This window comes from Hydra vulgaris, chromosome 02 (genome assembly GCF_038396675.1).
Source record: "Hydra vulgaris chromosome 02, alternate assembly HydraT2T_AEP".
NCBI lineage: Eukaryota > Metazoa > Cnidaria > Hydrozoa > Anthoathecata > Hydridae > Hydra > Hydra vulgaris.
In genome coordinates this window covers 45,087,352-45,107,122 of record NC_088921.1, presented here as the reverse complement: position 1 = coordinate 45,107,122, position 19,771 = coordinate 45,087,352, and the positions used below count along the sequence as shown (strand labels likewise).

The 19,771-nt window shown below is 25.0% G+C and overlaps 1 protein-coding gene across 1 annotated transcript in view; it reads left to right on the top strand.

Annotated features, from left to right (window-relative positions):
- LOC100208289 (A disintegrin and metalloproteinase with thrombospondin motifs 6) overlaps window positions 1-19,771 on the top strand; it is a 94,492-nt gene that overhangs the window by 73,689 nt on the left and 1,032 nt on the right. The window contains exons 19-31 of the mRNA XM_065791075.1: window positions 278-407; window positions 2,116-2,320; window positions 2,418-2,580; window positions 2,660-2,798; window positions 2,883-3,115; window positions 6,667-6,823; window positions 9,935-10,116; window positions 13,507-13,722; window positions 13,842-14,009; window positions 14,089-14,124; window positions 14,322-14,369; window positions 14,497-14,526; window positions 19,478-19,750. Of these exons, the coding sequence (XP_065647147.1) occupies window positions 278-407; window positions 2,116-2,320; window positions 2,418-2,580; window positions 2,660-2,798; window positions 2,883-3,115; window positions 6,667-6,823; window positions 9,935-10,116; window positions 13,507-13,722; window positions 13,842-14,009; window positions 14,089-14,124; window positions 14,322-14,369; window positions 14,497-14,526; window positions 19,478-19,750 (1,980 nt within the window). The remainder of the gene's footprint in view (window positions 1-277; window positions 408-2,115; window positions 2,321-2,417; window positions 2,581-2,659; window positions 2,799-2,882; window positions 3,116-6,666; window positions 6,824-9,934; window positions 10,117-13,506; window positions 13,723-13,841; window positions 14,010-14,088; window positions 14,125-14,321; window positions 14,370-14,496; window positions 14,527-19,477; window positions 19,751-19,771) is intronic.

Sequence of the window (19,771 nt, the reverse complement as noted above, 5' to 3'; positions counted from 1 at the left end):
TATATTTCGAGTTCAATTTACTTAACATGATTTAGTGGACTTTTCATTTATTATGGAGCAACATTTTAAACAACCAGATTTTTCATTTTCATTTATGTTTGCAGTGAAACCAATGACGATTTATAAAACAAATTAAACCTGGTTTATCTTTTGCCAGTTATCTTCCAGGAAACCAAACATGAGTAGAATAGATCAAGACTTTAAATATACTTTATAAACTTTATATACTTTGTAACTTTTTACTTTTTTTTTTTGTTTGTTAAATTTTTTATTTTAGGAGTTGAAACTGTGACACCTGAATGTAGAAGATTAGATGATGGATCTCCATCAAATGAAGATCGTTGTGATAAGAAAACAAAACCTCCTGTTCAACAATACCCGTGTAAGGAAGATGCTTGTCCACCTATGTAAGATATTTTTAGCTGTAATTCAGCAGTAATATTTTTTTATTCTGCAAAAAAAAAAGAAATTAAGTAATTTTTTGTTACATAGAATATTTAAATTATAAATATCTGGCTTTATAGTAAAAAATACACCGGATTTTTTGAGGTTGTTTGAGAATTTTGAGGAGTTGTGTTATGCTTATAATGAATAAGTTGTGAAACAGTTGATCATATTCTGTATATTTTGGAGCACACAGAATGTCATAGACAGTAAATTTATTTCACATAGACAGTGACTTTATATCACATAAACAGTGAATTTAGAACATTAGTGTAGAGTTGTAGAGCATCTAAATTGAAAACTATTTATTATAATGTTGTATGAAATTTTTTAATCAATATCTAACTTTTCAAATGTGTGATTTTATCTTGTGAAAATATTCAAGTATTGTTTAAAATTATTCCTTTTAGTTCTGGAATTAATTAATGGTGAATATTTAAATATTTTTATAATATTTCTTACTTTTTGTATAAGGGAACCAAATTGAATATGTTCTTGTACTAGTATCTTAGTCCTTATATTTGTGCCTTGCCCATATATCTGTGTCTTGGAAAGATTCTTTCTCATATACACGTTGTTCAAAGGCATTTATATTGTTCATAGTTTCTGTATTCTTCAATATCAAAATGTGAATTGATGTCAAATGGTTCATTCAAGCTGCTGGACAGGTTTAAGCTGTCATATAAATAAAAATATCATAGTTTTAAAATGTCTTATAATTGGATCTGCTTAACCCGTCATAGAAACAATTACATTATATACAAGTGAAAATATTTTAATATTTACATAAAATACAATTTAATACTTTAATAAATATAGGTTTGTTATTTTCATTATTAATTTGAGAAGAGTAAATACAAAAAAAGTTTAAGAATAATATTAAGTGGTTTATACACTCTGGTGTCATATAAGACTCATGGTGGCAATAAGAATACATAAATAAATACAAAATCACTTAATATTATTCTTTAACTGAAAAAGATATAATTTAATTATGGAAAAATTTAAAGGGTTATTTTTTTAATATTTCAATGTTTTAATTAAAGAGATTTAAAATATTATTTAAATCTCTTTAATTAAAACATTGAAATATTAAAAATGAAAGTTTTTAAATTTATTAAATGATATCATGGATCAAGTATGGAATGTTTTATAAACTAAAAATTACAAGACAAAATATTTTGAACTGTTTTATAATATATTGAAAATTTTAATAACAACAATAAAAAATCAATCAATGCAATAACAACAACAAAATTTTGCACAGAGGTCTAATTTTAACAATGTAAGAATAAAGGTTTATGCAGATCTAAGTTTAAAGTTATATGTTATGAATGTTTCCAATATATAATATGGCAAGGTTGTTATAAAGACTGTACTTATAATCATTGTGGCAAAAAAGACCTATGAAAATCCCATTAATAGTTTAATATTTATGAAAACAGGTTTTCATAAATCAAATTTTAATTTTAATTACTTAAAGATTTAATTTATTATGGAATTTTGCTTAATCAATCATATTTTAGCTCAACCAATCATATAAAAATATTTTAAAATATTAAATGTTTTATATTTTATCAAATAAAAAAAAGTAATTTTCTGTTGAACAGCTTGAGTAGCTTTTCACTTTCTGCTATATTTTAATACCTTAAGCCAAAATATTTCATTTAGTTGGCAAACATCATATTGGGGAGATTGCAGCAAAACATGTAATGGTGGTTTGAAAAAAAGAAATGTTCGCTGTGTACAGAGAGCTGGTAATGGAATCGAGTATGATGTTGATAACAGTTTATGTTCAGGAGTAAAGCCATCTGATACTGAAGGGTGTAATAAAGAATCTTGTCCTTCTGAATGGGTAGCACAACCATTTGGAGAGGTTTAAAGCATATTTATAGTTTTAAATTTATATAATTTATAGTTTTAGATTTAGCTTTTATTAAATAATTATTTTAAATAACTTTTTATTTCTAAAGTGCTCTACTATATGTGGTCCTGGTGTACAAGTACGCGATGTTCTTTGTCAGAAGTCTTTAAAAGATGGTTCTATTGTTACTCAAAAGTTAACTGATTGTAGAAAAGAAACAAAACCTCCTACTGAGCAAAAATGTAATGTTCACAATCCATGTCCTGGAGATGGTAATCATTTATATATTAAAAAAAAATTGTTTGTTACTCTATAATAAATTACAAATGCATTATTTGGTTTCTAATCTAGCTGGCTGTGGTGGTATATATACTGATTCGCATGGAAATTTTTCATCTCCAGAGTATCCAAATAACTATCCAAACAATATGGAATGTGTTCATATTATACAAGTGGAGGAGGGAAAAGTCATTCATTTAGATTTTGAAGTGTATGTTTTATCTGATAATGTTTTGCTATATAAAAATTGTATGTTTAACAGAAGTTGTAAATTGAGTAATTACTAATTACTTAGAATGAAGATTGTAGCTCCTGATGATAAAGAATGCAAGAATGACTTTGTGAAGGTTATGGATGGAGACTGTGTTTCTCGTTTAGGGGAGTCTAAGTTTTGTGGGAAAACATTACCTCCTCCATTTGTTTCTACAACTAATCGACTTTGTATAAAGTTTTACTCAGATGATTCACAGAATGATGAAGGGTTTATTGCGAAATACAAGGCCATAGACAAACCTGCTCAAAATACTGGTAGAAGATTTTTTTAAATTTGTTTTTTGTTACTTTATGATGTTTTTTGTTTGACTTTTTATTATGTTGTCTTATTTTGAAATCCATCTATGTTCAGTTATCTGACTATATTCTTTTATCTGATGATGTTTTGCTATATAACTGTTTGTCTGTTTCATAGCCCTTTTTATTTATTGAAGACTTGGGCATTAACAAAGTTAGATCTGAAAAACAAAAAAGGAAGTTAAATTAAGAAGGCATAATGTTATAATTTATAATTTTTATCATTTATAATTTTGTATTAAAATTCTTTTGTAATTTTCTAAAGTTAAATAAAATTTGAGAATTTAGTTTGCTCAAAAAATCTTAAAATTAGAGCAACCGGGGGTAGTTATTTTTATAGGCAATATCTTTTTTTTTAAACTTCCAAATTTATTGCTAAATGAAATGGTTGATAGTGAGAATTTACAAAAATTCTTTGGTGAGTGCCAAATTGTTTGCGCTCAGAACAAGAATGTTTAATTTGTACCAGTTTTAAGTAAATAGAATTTTTACCAGTTTTTAGAGAATTTTTTTGCTCTATGCTAAATAGTTTTTTAATACCAAAGTCTGATGTGCATGATTTTTGGATTAAATGGAATTTAATTTTTTTTTGGTTCAAAAATTAATTTTACAAATGCCTAAACTTTTTAATTACTAATTAAAGTTTTTGATTAGGGTTTATTATTGTTTATTAAATTGGAAAATGGTACCAAAACTTTGCAACTAAAATGTTTTCTATGAACTTTTTGTCCCAATGCTTTATAAAGCTTAGACTCAAAAAATTTGTGTGAACTAAGTTTTTACTGTTTTTGGGGGTTAACTTTGACAAAATTTTTTATAACATAAGTTTTGAGATTTTGCTGTTCTTTTTAAATAATATATTTTTATCACTTTATTTTTTTATTTTAATTTTTAGTAACTTACTAGTATTATAATAACTTCTTATAAATATAAACTTAATTTTTTTAGTATAAGTATATACAATATTTAAATAGTTTCTTCACTTATCCATCTTTATGGATTTCAGTTGTCATTTGGGCTGATTTTTCTAATGGTGATGTCCTTTCTCTTTTAGACAATGTTCTCTGTTGTAATGCTGCATCTCTTTCTCTATCAATACACAACACTACTATGATTCCTTCTCAAGAGAGACCATCATCTTGTGTTCCACTGACCAAAACACTTATGTGACATATTTGGTAAAGTTGCATCTTCTTACTGTAACTGTTCTTTTCTATTCATAAAGTTTTTATTTATCTAGTTTTTTCCTAAAGATCAATCCTTTGGAATTCTCTTTTAACATCCTGTTGACTCATAAGATTTGAAGTCTTCTGTTTTGTGCTTTAACTCTTTAACATTCTAGTCAGTAATTTGAAAAAAGTTCCTAGTGTAGTGTGTAAAGAATTACTTCTTTACTACAATTATGGTTGATATATATTTTGGCTTGTTTTAGTCTCATCACACAATGCTAAATTAGTAACAAACTGGCTAAAAATCAAGACCTAGTTAGTCACTATATACTGCATTACAGCCTTGTAAATTATATTTCTCATCTGACTTGGATATTTGCTCCAACTATATTTCCTAATAATCATTCATTTAAAATTACTTTCAGTTGAAATTAACCTTATTTACACACAATGATCACAAATGTTATTATTTACATACTTATAATAAACACATAAATAAAATGAGTTCTTACCTTCTTACCTTAGTGACCCCCTTACTATAATAATTTTTTTTCAGTCCAATGTTTTTTCAGTTATCAGCTTGAGAAACAAAAAATGTAAAAAAAAGATTTACATCTATCTACAGGGTTCTTAAAGCTGTCATATAAGAATTAGTAAAAATTCATGTTTAAAATTTCCATCAAAATTAGGTCCACATATTAATAAATGTTAAATAATAATTACAAAAATAGTTTATTAGCAACTTTTTATCTACTGTAAAAATCAACTGTTTATATCTCAAAATATTTATCTTTAGATTAAAATCATTAAATTTTTTTAGTGAGAAAAATATGCTCTATACATTATACATTAACTATTTTATATACTTAGGTCATTAGAAAAGTTCATAGAATGTCATCTATAAAGTTGCATTATAAAAGGAAATAATTAATTATTTACATAACACCCTTAAACTGTATTTAATTATAAATATTTTAAGTTGTTAAAATTTTTGGTATTTAAAAAGTTTTTTAATTTTTATTTAACAAATTTAGAAGAAAAATGTTAAAAAATGGAAAAAATTAAATGTTGAGCATATACTAAAACCTGTGCTCTACTTGGAGTTTCAGCACAAGTCATAACCGATGAATTGGTATTAGTTCATGGTGACCAAGCATTTTAATATATTACAGTTGCCAATGATTACCAATGATAATATAGTGCAGTTAAAAATGATCCCTGCTTAGGACACCCTAAAACAATGTATACAGCTTAGAATATTAAATGTATGTGTGCTGTTATTGAAGAAAACCCCCATGCAACACATGATATAATTAAAGGCCTGTCATTGGTCAATCATTTTATTATCAATGAAATTATTCACAACACTCTTAAAAAAAAACTAGCATCATGTTGAATACCCTATGAGTTAACATATTAAAATTGTAAGAATAGAGTTGAGGCATGTTAGGAAAATTTACCTATTCAGAATGGGCCCATGACAACTGTGTAATGCTATAACAGGAGATGAGTTTTGGTTTTATTTGAGACAAGTCGTAAAAGCATTAGCTAATGCTTGTTGAGTTGGCAAAGGTAAAAGTTTAAAAACTATAGTATGGTACAACAGGTTTAAGCCAAAAAATATGTTCTATAACTTCCTCAAAACAACTTGTTGTTCAAGTTGTTGTTCATTTAGGTTTTTATTTTTCATTTATTGAAAAGGAAAGCACCATTACTAGTCAATACTATGTAAGAAAATGTTTGAAACCTATTATATGCAAAAAAAAAAAGAAAAAAAAAAGCAAAGACCCGTAATAGGCACTTTGAATTTTAAACTTCTGTTATAATGCTTGACCTTACGTTATTCAAACGACACAAATTATCTTAACCAAGTCAGAATCACATTTGCTACCCTTTGTATTTAGATCCATTCAATTATTGGCTATTCGACTTAATAAAAAAATACTTGATAACTATACTGACGTCGAAAGTCAAAAAAATCACTTAACCAAGCTACTTCAAAGTGTATCCAAAGAAAAGTATAAAAAAACATTTAATAAATGACTTGAAGCATCTTTTTATAGATAAAGATGAAAATTATTTTTATCATTTAATAAAATAAAGTGAAAAAAAAATTCATTTATTTTTATATTGGATTCTAGAAACTTTTCTAACAACCTAAGTAGTATATAATTTGATAATTATTTATTTTCTAAATTTTATACAATTGTTTATACATTTGAAAATAGTTTTATAGAAGAATTAAACTTTGATTGTTTATTATATTAAATAAGAAAAAGAATTATTTATAATTTAGATTTTGAAAAAGTTTTGATAAATATTGAAAAAATATTTATTTAGATTTATGTGGATATAACTACACAGCTCCTGCTGGTCTTATTTCATCTCCTAATTATCCTGAATATTATCCACCAAATGAAGACTGTAACATTACTATTATTACAGAGGAAAAACCTATTAGAATTACTTTTCACGCTTTTGATGTTGGCACAGAAGAGTAAGTCTTAAAATTAAAAAAAAATTTATTTTTAAATTTGATATAAAGTTAAACTGACTCAAAGTGGACATAATTTCAATTAAGACAAAGTAAACATATTAAACTCTTAATAAAACAAAGCGGACACATTAAAACTCCAATATAACTCTTTGGGCACATTAAAACTCCACTATAACTTTTTGGGCACATAAAAACTCCACTATAATAAACTCCATTATATAACTCTGTGGGCAAATAAATCTCATACACATTTCAAAAAATTTAGTTTATAAATTATTAGATTTAAAAAATGTACTTTTGGAATGTCAAAAGCATTTATGAAGTTTGCTCTTAACTGATAATAACTTGTATTATTTGTTACATAATGGTTACCGTTACATATTGGAATCAGTAAAAAAAGTCAAAAATTATATATGTTTAGAATATTTAAGGCTTATTTTCTCAGTTTTGTTTGAAATTTTTTTCTTTTTTTTTGGTTAAGTTTTGGCTTCTCATATCTTTTTTTTTCTTTTCTTTTGAACAATAGTTTTATAAAACTGTTCTGTGTAAAATTAAGTTTATTTTGAAAAAAAGTTTTGTAAAACTAAATTTCTTAAAAAACCATTAAATTAAATTTCAAAAATGAAAGATTAAATACCACTAATTTACACTCCAAAGAACTTGAATTTCAAAAAATTTTAATCACAAATTAAGAAAGTTTGTTGAAAAAAGCTGTAAAAATCTTATTGTTGTTCGAGAAATTGTTTAAGAAATGCGAAGAATGCGATGAATGCGATTAAGAAATATTGAAGAATGGGATGAATACGGTTGAACAAAATAAAGAATGCGATGAGTGCGATTGAACATAATGTTTGAGCAATTTGAGGCTTTGTGTCTAAAATGTGATTAATACAAAAAATTTTAAAATTCAGGTTTTATTGTTGATGAATTAATTGGTATTATGAAGTTCCCTTGGTAATAACTCATATTATTTAAATGACCAGACTTATATAGATATTTAAATGACCAGACTTATTTTGATATTTAAATGACCAGACTTAATCACCTTATGCTGTCAATCATTATGACAACACCAAATGAGACAAAAGTTTTTTTTTGGCTATTTTACCACAAAGTATGAGTAAAATCCATGTTAAACAAAGTAGTATGGTTTTCAACAAAAAAGTCAACTTTATAATTTCAACAAAAAAGTCAAATTTATAATTGAGCAGTTCTATTCATTTAGGAACATCACAACTATACAAAATATTTATTTTGGTCTTATTTGACCTCATCACACTACAATAAGTTAATAACAGGTGGATACAAGCGCAGAAGATAGCAATGGTACCAAAGAGAATAATTAAGCAAATGTACAATAAGCTTGTTTTATAGAGGATTTTTTAGCAATTCTTTAACAAAAAGACGCGGTGAACACTTGTAGTTTTTTCTTTTTTTTTTTCTTGTTGTTTATTGAAATAAAGTTTTTATTTGACTTATGTTATTATAGTTTTTATTAGACTTATTAATAAAATATTTTATTAATAAGTTGTTTTTTTGTTATAAACCTAATAGTTTATAATATTATTAATTTCGTTATTTTGTTCAGTATAATTGAATTATAAATTATACATATAATTATAGGTGTTCACCACGTCTTTTTGTTTGAGAAATTTGTTCAGTATAGTTGCAAATATTTTGAATAAAAAAATGAACTCCAAATAGATGTGTTTAATGCTCTTGCTGATGGGGAAAAAAAGCAATACTTCATTGATATAATGATGTAATACTTCATTGAAAAATAACAACTATCAGCTTCAGCATTTTAAAAATCAAATTAAAAGTTTCATTTAAAATTTTTCCCATGCCACAATAAGCAAATAAAACAAACATTTTATATGGCAAATGTGTGAGTGAAGATGTTTCATCATAATTAATTATCATGAAAATAAAAGGCTTTTGAACTAAAACTATTGAATGAAAATCTTCTTTTGAACTAAAACTATTTGAAAAAATCTATCAAAAATAATACCTAATCTAATAATAAATCTTAAATTTACAAAACTATTAAAAGTCAATTTTGTTCAATTATATTGCAATTTGAAAACTCTTATTGGCAAAAGTTTATGTCTAAATATAATGAAATTATAATTCATTTTGTTATTTTTGGGTAGTGGCTTAGGGAGAAAGGGGGGATAAGATGAAAACCTCAATAGGTGGTATGATTACGCCAATGTTATGATGAGTCATGATACTGATATTCTTAAATGAAAAAAATTTACCTCACTAAGGCTAAGAGGCCTGATATAGTTGTTTTAGAACCATACTTAGACTATTGTTGTTAATGAATTTCTTTAATGATATTACTAATTTAATCAAAAATGCCAATTAAAATAATATGGAGATGATATGGTTATATATTGCTATTCTAAAGACTTTTTATCTGTTGAAAGTTGCGTAATGCAAAATTTTAAAAATATTACATATTATTTTAAAAATTATGAACTAATGATAAATGTAATTAAAAACCGAAAGCATGCTTTTCAAGATATCAAACAAGTTATCAAAAATCTAATGTTCTCTAGATTTAGCAATGATTTCCTGATTAGAAACTTTAAAAATGAAAGTGGTTTTAATGTTTTGTTGAAGAAAAATTTTTTATGATGTAAATTATTTTGTATACTTTGTAATATTTTGTGATTTTGTACTTTTAACTTTTAATATTTTTTTCCCTATTACTACAGGACATACATTGATAGCAGTTTTTAACTGAAGTGTATATATATTTATGATAAATTTCCTGTATAAATATTTTATAAAAATAATAATGTGTAAAGAAAATATGACACTATGGATAAACTTTGATATTACTAAAGTTGATGGTCAATGATTATTCAATAAGGATAAACAGCAGTGCCACCAAATAACAAAATTAATGTATATAAGACTATAGATTATAAGGAGACTGTAGACTATAAGAAAGTGATTTTATTGATTTAAACTAAATTTTTACATCTTAATAAGTTTTTACTTCAATTCTACATTAATTTTTTTTCTTCACTTTTTTTCTTTTAAGCAATTTCTATTTTTTTATAAAGTTGATCAAATTTGATTCCGCTTTTTTTTTTTTAGTTGTTCAAGTGACTATATTTTCTTAAGTGGAGGAGATGAAAAAAAAAAGTATTGTGGGCAAAAAGTTCCACCTCTTTATACGTCAACAGATAATACTTTGTTTATTCGCTTTGTATCAAGTAGTCATTTAACCGCTATGAAACCTGGATTTGTTGCAACCTATACTTCTGGAAACCCTCCAGGTAAAGAAGTGCTTAATAATTTTTTATTTTTCAAATGCTAGATGTAAAAACGAAAAGTTGTAAACTTATTGCAAAATAAACTTAGTTAAACAAAGTTAGAGTCAAAATTTTAAAGTTTAATATTTTTATGTTTTGATATATTTAAACTCAAAGTAATTATGATTTTTTTTAAATTGAAAGTTGTTAAAGGATTTTTATATTTTATAGATTTGATAACTACTTAAAACACTAAATTTTTTTTTAATGTTTTGATATTGTTTTTACATTCCATATATAAAAAACCAGGCTTAAATCTAATTTTTTGCAGTTGCAAGTTATTATTCTAGGAAAATGACTAAGGGTTTCTATTAAATGTTTTGCATATTTATGTAAAATTTTGCATCCATATTCAATTCAATCATTCAATTTCTATAAAAATTTTGATCTGTTAGTAACAAATTTTTGGGGATTTTTAACATTTAAAATTATTTTTATTAATCCATTTTTTATTTAAACCAACAATCTCATTGTATGAGCAAATATAATTTTTTTCATACTTAAATAATATTTAGTAACTTAAAACATTAAAACACTTTTTTTCTTCTAATTAATAATAATAATAATAATAATAATAATAATAATAATAATAATAATAATAATAATAATAATAGCAATAATATTAATGATAATATTAATTGCAATACTCTTAATACTTGTTTTCCACATATTGTTGTTGTTAAATTGTCAATACAATATTTTTAACACTGAACATATTATCAATACATTTGTTATAGTTACCCACACTTTAAACAAACATATTTTTAAAATATTTTTCTACTTTTTAACTTTGAAGTCTTCACAAACACTGCACAACAAAACAAGTTGATCACCGTACCAGACATGTTAAAAATGGAACCTTTTGCTTACATTTTAAACATTTATAAGTTCAGATCTAACTGAATGTTCTTGAATGCAATTTGTAAGTTCAGATCTAACTGAATGTTCTTGAATACAATTTGTAAGTTCAGATCTAACTAAACGAATACATTTTTATATTTTCAAAATTCAGGAAACAATGACTCTTGGATTTAGTTTATTCATGATAGATATTAAAATTTTTAGATATTAAAAAAAGTTGATGAATAAGGTAGAACATTACTTAAGAAAAACATTGATGATAATAGCAGTATACAACAGCTGTTTATAAATAGCATTGATGATATGTTGTTATTACATATGATGTATTTTTACGTTATTACATATGATGATATGATGATTTTATTTTGTTCATAGCTGTTTATAAATAGTATGATTGATATACAAACAATTTTAAAATAACACAAAAATGCTAAAACTAGCTAGAGAATAAAGATTTTAAACACAAAATAGAAAAATAACCAAGCTTAGTAGCTTAAACATATTGACCAACTTATTGATTTCTTTGTTCAAGATTTTGAACTTTTTAATATTAAGTACCTAAAGGAAAAAAACTTGTTTAAAATGCTTACATTTTTTTTTATTCACTCCCAACAAGACTGCAAGCAACCACTATTAAGTTGGGAGTTACTAGAAAATAAAAAATAGAGTTAAAGAGAAACAAGGAAACGGTTGACAGAAGGCTTGAAAAGGTGTAGGTTGTAAGGCAAAAGAGTTCCAAAGGGTTGAAATGCGGATGTAGATGATGAGAGAGAGGTTCATGCCTCAAAAGACATCAAATTTTAAGGAAAAATCTGTGAAAATGATTTTAAAAATGCTGCTTAACAAGTTCTGTTAAAATAAATAAGCTTAACTTATGTGGCAGATATCAAACTCTGTCAAGTCATGAGTGAGAGATAGTGTATATGTAATATACAGTTTGAGAAGTAGTACTGCACTGTAAGTTATTAAAAATGGGGTAGACAAGTTATACAAAGTGTATTAAAAGGAATAAAGACCATTTGCAGTTCATGCTGCAAATAGTGGAAAGTTATCATCACAAATTTCCAGATATGCGTAAAACTACTGTTGTTAAAGGACTGACATCTGCCAATTCATAATACTATGGTACTGTATTTGACAGGCATTTTGTGCCATTTAGTATTTTTTCTTGTTTGTAGTGAAATGACAATGGAATAAAGTACTGGTTTAAGTAAAAAATACTTTTGTCTTTTATGTTATATGCTATTATCAAATGTTGTCTTTATAAAATTATTTTTATAGACTTTAAACTTTATATTAGTAATATTTTTTAAATATTCCAAAAACATATATTCAAATATACCAAACAACATTTACAGTTGTTTGCTGTGAAGGCCACATAAAAAGCCCTTTGTTATGACTTTCAGTTGATTAGCCAAACTGAGGTAACAGCATAGCTTATTGCTATGGGTTTCATGCAATATATATGATTGTGTCTAATTAACTTAAAACTATAGTACTAAACATAAATACACTATAGTAATATACAAGTAATATACATACTTATGTTTATTACTATAGTAATAAGCATAAGTATGTATATTACTATAGTAGTAAACATAAGTACGTATATTACTATAGTAATAAACATAAGTATGTATATTACCATAGTAATATAGTAAGTAACCATAGTATAATATAGTAAGTACCATAGTAATAACATAAGTATGTATATTACTATAGTAATAAACATAAATAAGTATGTTACTATAGTGATAAACATCAAAAATCATCAACTAACTATTTCAAGTTAAATAACTTTTTATCATTATTATTTTCATCTATTTTATCATTTTATCTTTTGCAAAATTCACCAGACCTCCTTGCTCTTAGTGAAACTATTTTGAATTCAGCTGTTTTATCTTCAGATCTCAGTATTGATAGCAATATTATCTTTTGATTCTTTAAGTCTCTAATAGTCACATATACTTAGGTATCAGTTCACTTATTTGTTGTGAAATTTATTTTAAATCATCTGACTATTTATTTATGTGCATCTATAAATCTCTTTGTCATTGTATTGAATACTGTTGTCACATTTTTGCTGGTTCTTCTAATAATGCACTTTTTTTTCTAGACAAGGTCCATAAACATTTTGTAAATGTATTTTTTCTAGGTGCCAAATAAGAAAAAATAGATTTACAATATGTAAATATATTTACTATTTTTATATACATTATCAAAATTCAATATTGCATGATTTGTCTTTCAGCAAAGTTGCATTCTTTTACTGTATCTGTTCCTTTATGTCCTAAAAGCTTTTGTTTATCTAGTTTTTTTCCTTGTACTCCAATGCTTAGGTTATCTCTTTCTTCTTTATGTTTTCCTGTATCATCCAATTTAGAGTTTTTAAGTTTTCCATCAACCACTTTCTGGCTCTTTAACTTTATTTGCTGGTAGTGAATTACTAAAAAAAATTTGTTTTACGATTTTAAATTCATTATTTTTATCTAGATAAGACAAGTGATTCACGTCACCAGATCCCTGACAAATCAAGTGATATTAATAACCAAAATATTGACAAAACAAGCATTACTGAGGGGGTTGTTTTACCCAGTGAAAATAGTGCAATCAAAAATGAAAGCAATAAAATACCAGAAGCAAAAGAAGCCCAAATGACCTTAAAAGAAGTTCAAAATACTATTGAAGAAGCTAGTGAAGAACGAAAAAGTATAGATCTTTATTTAATTTTAGTTAATTTTTTTTAATTGCAAGTAATTTAAAATCATTAGCATGAAAAAAAAGTTAAACTTTTTTTTTTCTTAATTTGTTATGGAAATTATTTCTAGGTATGATTTATCCTTCTCCTGAGGGATCAACTGCTACTTCATCAATTCCTGTTAGTTCATACTTAACTTCTGATCAATATACTCCTCTAAATAGTGTGCATGAAAGTCAAGCTTCTTTACAACCTAATAATATTCCATTTACATTTTCTAGCTCAAGCAATGATGAAAGTAAGTTTCTGTAAAACTTTTTTTTAATTTTTGTAAATTTCTAATTTGTAAATTAACTTTAAAATCAACTTTTATATAGTTTCTAAAGAAATCATCCCAAATGATAATAAACAAGGTAGATCAACGTTTTTTATTATTTTAAAGTATTTTTAATTATAATATGATTGTAATCTACAAATTAAAATGTATAGAATGTTTTCCAGAGAAAACCTTACTATTTATTTTTGTTCAATAATTTATCTAAACTAATTGAATTTGAATCGTTTATCATCCTGTAATTATTTACATTTAAAAAAAAAACTTTTTTAATAGAGTTATCACTTGTTAAAAAGCAAAAGTTATCTAGCATTCCAATTGAGGGTTAGTACCTTTTTTGGTTTCATTTCTTTGGTTGTTTAAAGCTTGTTTTTTATAATTTATAATTTTCTTAAATAAATTAATATTGTTTGTGTCCAAAGTACAATAAAATTATTTTTTAAATTTATAGAAGATACTCTGTCCTGGATTCCTGAACCAGGTATTTATTTTTTAATAAAAAAAAACAGACAGTATACATAAGCTTGTTTACTATTATTATGTTTTATTATTAACATCAGCTATTACGTAGAACTTTTTTAACTATCCCATTGAAAATAAAAGGTTTTTTTTTGTACTTTTATAAACTTTATAAAAGCTTTATAATGTTCTTCTTTTAAAAAAGTTGATTGTTTGAACAAAATAAGTAAAACTCTGAAATAAAATATTGCATAATTATGCTGCTCAACAGTATCTCAGTTATTTTTAATTGTATTCAATTATTGTATCAATTATTGCATCAAATATACTTAAACTTTGTGGTACAACAGTATTTTGATACAATATTTTTTCAATCATATACTAATTTTTAATATTTACTTATACATTCATAAGCTAATAAGCTTATGAATGTATAAGCAAATATTAAAAATTAGTATATGATTGAAAAAATTGTTTTAATAAACTTTTGTATTTATTAGCTGTTGCATCAGAATAATTATACATATTTATTTTTACTCAAACTTAAACTAAATTTATAAAGAGTACAATTAAAATCATTATAAATTTATTTTTAAAATGTTTTTAAAATGTTGATTATGGGATAGAAATTGAATCCAACATTTGTATATAGAATTGAACATTAACATAGAGAACAACTGATTTATTTATTATTTATTATATATATTAGTTATTTTCCAATATTTTAAAAAAATGAGTAAAAACACAGTTATTTTATGTGTGTTTAAGTTTCATCCTAATAGCAATCATTGGCCATAAATTACAAAATTAAAAAATAAATGTTAATACTGCAACTAGAATTATAGTGGCATGAGTACTACAATTAGTGTTATGAGTTTTAATAACTTCATGGAAACAAAAGTTGGCATGGAAATAATTCAGGATAAATCTCCGGTATCAAATGAGGAAAGGAAATTTGCTATTGTACTTACAATTCAAAATGAAATAATAAAATTTCAAAATGAAATGAAATAATGAAATGTTAATATAACAATGGTGGTTTAGTGGAGTATTTTCTTTTTCGATTTTAGTTATAAATAAGTTTCATTATTATTATTATTGTTTAAAACAACACCATATTAAATGATATAAACACTCCACTAGTCTAGCACTCTACTCAAAGTTGTCCATAAGATGGAGAAATTAAACTTACAATACTCAATTAAAAATGTGTCTATACCATCTAAGAAAGAGTTTTTATTGGAATTAGTAACAAGGCTGAAATACTTATAAGAAGAATGAGGTGGAATAATGGTGTCTTGCTGAAATTGTTTTTATTTGGAAATAGATATGGTAATCTTGATTTTAAGCGATAAATTAAATTATAATAGTACTTATGTTGGTCTAAGATTCCATGAAATTATAGTAGTAGTTATGTTGTCCAAGATTCCATGAATTTATAATAGTACTTATCTTGGTCCAAGATTCCATGAACTCTGTACATAATTCACACTCTATGAGCAACAAATGCACCCCCAAACCATGATATTTTTATCATGTTTAGCTGTGGCACATGCACACTTTAGATTAAATTGCTCCCTTTTTTTCAAATTCTTTCTTGATTACCATATTGTAGCATGAAAGGTGACTCATCTGTCCATATGGCACATTAATCTAAAGTCCAGTTTAAGTGTTTTCTGCACTATTTTAGTCTCTTGACACATATTTTCTCGTTTATAAAAAAGCCTTTTTTGTTTGCCATCCTGAAGTAAACTCTTGACCTACTTTTACTCTTGCAACAATTGTTTTGTTACATAAGTGTTCAAAGTTTAAATTTTACTTTATCTGACTTACTGATATCCTACAAGTTAAAAACAACTTTACATTACAAATAAACAATAAAATTACATGTAACATTTTATAAAGAGGAAAACCATAAAACATAAAATAAAATTTTAAGGAAATACTTTTTTGATTTGTTGTTTATTTGCCTATTTTTTTCAGTTCTTTTTTAAATTCAGTTATTAAAATATTAAGTATATTAACTATCATATACATAGAAAACTAAAAATTTAAAAAACTTCATGCGACAATTTTACTTTATTTAACTTTTTACCACTTGCAGTATAGTTGAATTTCAACAATTTAATTAATTTTATTAAATTGTTTTATTCAAGGATATAGCGCGTTAGTAGTTCTAATTTTGTGTATATAAATGTATATATGTGTATATATATGTATATATTATATATACATATATATAATATATACATATATATGACCATATATATTATGAAAGCTAGTTATTAGCTTGCAAAAATTTGCACTTGATATTTATACTTTACTTATATGTATATTATTATACTGTTATACAACTTTACTTTCACTTGGAAATTGCATTGTGGCAACATCTTCATAATTTTGATCTATAACATTTATTTTGCTTTTATAAAGTCTTATTTATTATATAGTTTTAAAATTTTCATTAGTCAACATGTCAGCCTGGCCGAGTGGTTAACTCACAGAGCTTCTGAATGAAAAAACTGTAGTTGAAATCCTACCACTAGCAACTTTTTTTTTAATCTTTTTCGATTTTTTTAAAATAAAACACTTGATAGTTTTATAGATATTATATACATAAGATATATAAAGATATTATACACAACAAATAAAAGGATTTTTAAAAAAGCTAAAAATGCTAAAAACATTAAAACACTGGAAGAAATTTGTTACATATGTATCATGATTGAGACACTTATGTTATTAATACTCTCAGGTAATTATTCCTAATAAGCTGTGGGTGGTCTGAAAAAAAATTATGATCTGAAACTCAATAAAGAAAAAATTTAATTAAACAGTTCTGCTACTCCAGAAGGTGCTGTTGTGGAGGCAAAATAAATAAATAAAAAAAACTTGTAGCTAGAAAAAAGCTTTCAATTTTATTATAACAATTAAATGTCTTTTTAGCTATATTTATTTTTTTGCTATAAATATATATGGCCAGAATAAAGAAATTGAACATATATGTGTTAAAAGGCAGATTTTTATTAAAAATATATAGAATATATTTTTATGGGATTCTAATGAAGACTAAATATAGTAATTGCTGTTTCATTAAAACTATTTATTACTATTGTAATAGATATAAACTCTTATCCGTGAAATCGTATGTACTATGATTAAAATTAAACAAAAAATGTAAGATAAATGCAAAAACTTGATGTATAAAAAACTTGATGTATAAAAGTTTTTTTTTGCCACAAACTGATGTCACTGCACAAAATTTTTTTGCCTTAACATTTAGATTAGCGTTTTATAGATAAGGTCGCATCTATAGTTTTTTATGGTCTAAGATCTTCTTAGTTCTGCCATTTGAATAGCATAATATACAAATGTCTGTATTTTCAAAGACCTGTATTTTTACGGGTCTGGTCAGCTAGCTTTTTATTATTTTCGTAGTTTTATCTAAAACATCCATGTTGATAGATACAGACTTTTAATTACGTTATAGTTAGCTACAATAATAAAATAATAATAGCGCTATCTAAAAAGCGGTGGTAAACTGGCAATATGTATTTACACAGTGCTTTAGCAGAGCTGTAGTCAAATAGTAGCTGTAGTCAAATAGTAGCTGTAGAATTGTCATTATGTAGTAGCTAGCAACAAAGCTACAATATTTAACTATCAATATATTGTGACAACATTGCTAGCTAAAAAGCTATGATATGTAGCCTTCAACTAGCTTTAACTATATAGCAACTTCAACTTTAGATTTGTTGTTAAGTTTTAGTTAGCTATATACCTACTATCTGTAACTATCAATATAATGTAATAATATTGCTAGCTACACAGATGCAATATGTAACCATCAACTAGCTACAAATTTGTTGTTATGTTGTAGCTAACTACAATGTTGTGATATGTAGCTCATAATATATTGTAGTTATATCGATAGCAACAAAACTGCATCGAGATAACTGTCATATTAAAATTGTAATGTTTAATTATTATCATAAAAATATAATACTAAAAATCAAACGTAAGAATAAAAGAATTGCTCAAAAATTGCTATAAAGCTACCTAATTGCTTGCTAGTCACCAGTTCATTTCTCACCAGGGTGTATAACCCTTGCTAGTCGCTAGCTCATTTCTCACCAGGGTATATAAAAATAATTGACTTGTGAGTAATAGAAGCATTCATTTTCAAAAAAATAGTACTTTTAAGAAAAATCTATCTGAAACATAATTATAAAAGTGCAGTTTTAATTCCCACTTTAGTTATGGGTTAAAAGAAATAATTGTTGCATAAAGAAGATTGTTCTCAGTTTAATAAAAAAAATTTACTTTCAATTTTATCCATTTTTTTTTTAGTTATTTGCTTCTTTTGTCAGTATCAACACCAAATTTCTTACAATTTTTTTTCTTACAATTTTTATTAGTTTGCTACCTTTTTTATGATTATTTTGAATTCATCTAAGATACGACATTGACATACGACGTAAGATACGACGTTAATATACGACGTAAGATGCGACATTAATATACGACGTTAATGCATTTTAAATGCATTAACGTCATATCTTAGATGAATTAAAATTAAAATTAAAAATTAATTTAAAAAAGCAACAAAGAGATTATAGCTTACAAAAAAAAAGATTATAACTTACAAAAAAAGTGATTATAGCTTAAAAAAAAAAAAGAAATTATAGCCTACAAAAAAAAGTGCAGTTCTAGTACACTGTTTATAAAAAAAACTAAAATTGTAGGACTTTTTCAGTAGTAAAACAGCGTTTAATAGGGGATTTTATCCCAAAACCAAATACATTAAAAAAGGAAAAATAACCGAAAGAATAAATAATAACTTTAGTCAAAAAAGTTTTTTATATTTCTAAAATACTGAAATTTATAAAATTTATTTAAAAAAAATTTGTGAATATAGCAAACAATTTATTATTATTATTATTATTATTACTTGTTTCTTATAATTGTTTTAGATGATTCTTATCGATTTGCTGCCAGAACTTCTAAAGATATTCAAGTTAATCAAGTTGAAAGTCCTGTTATACCAGTATATGTTTCAAGCTTAGATAAAAAATCTACTTTGTTAAACCAAGAAAAAGGGTTTTCAAAAAAATCGCAGTATCCTAATCCAATTATCCCGAGACCGCAGTTCATTTTGAAAGCTAACCAACATCATGAAGATGTTAAAAAGTCTGTTATTTCAAGAGGATTGCAGAATTATGAGCATAACCTTGACGGAAAAAATGGTTTGCTACTTTTTTAACATT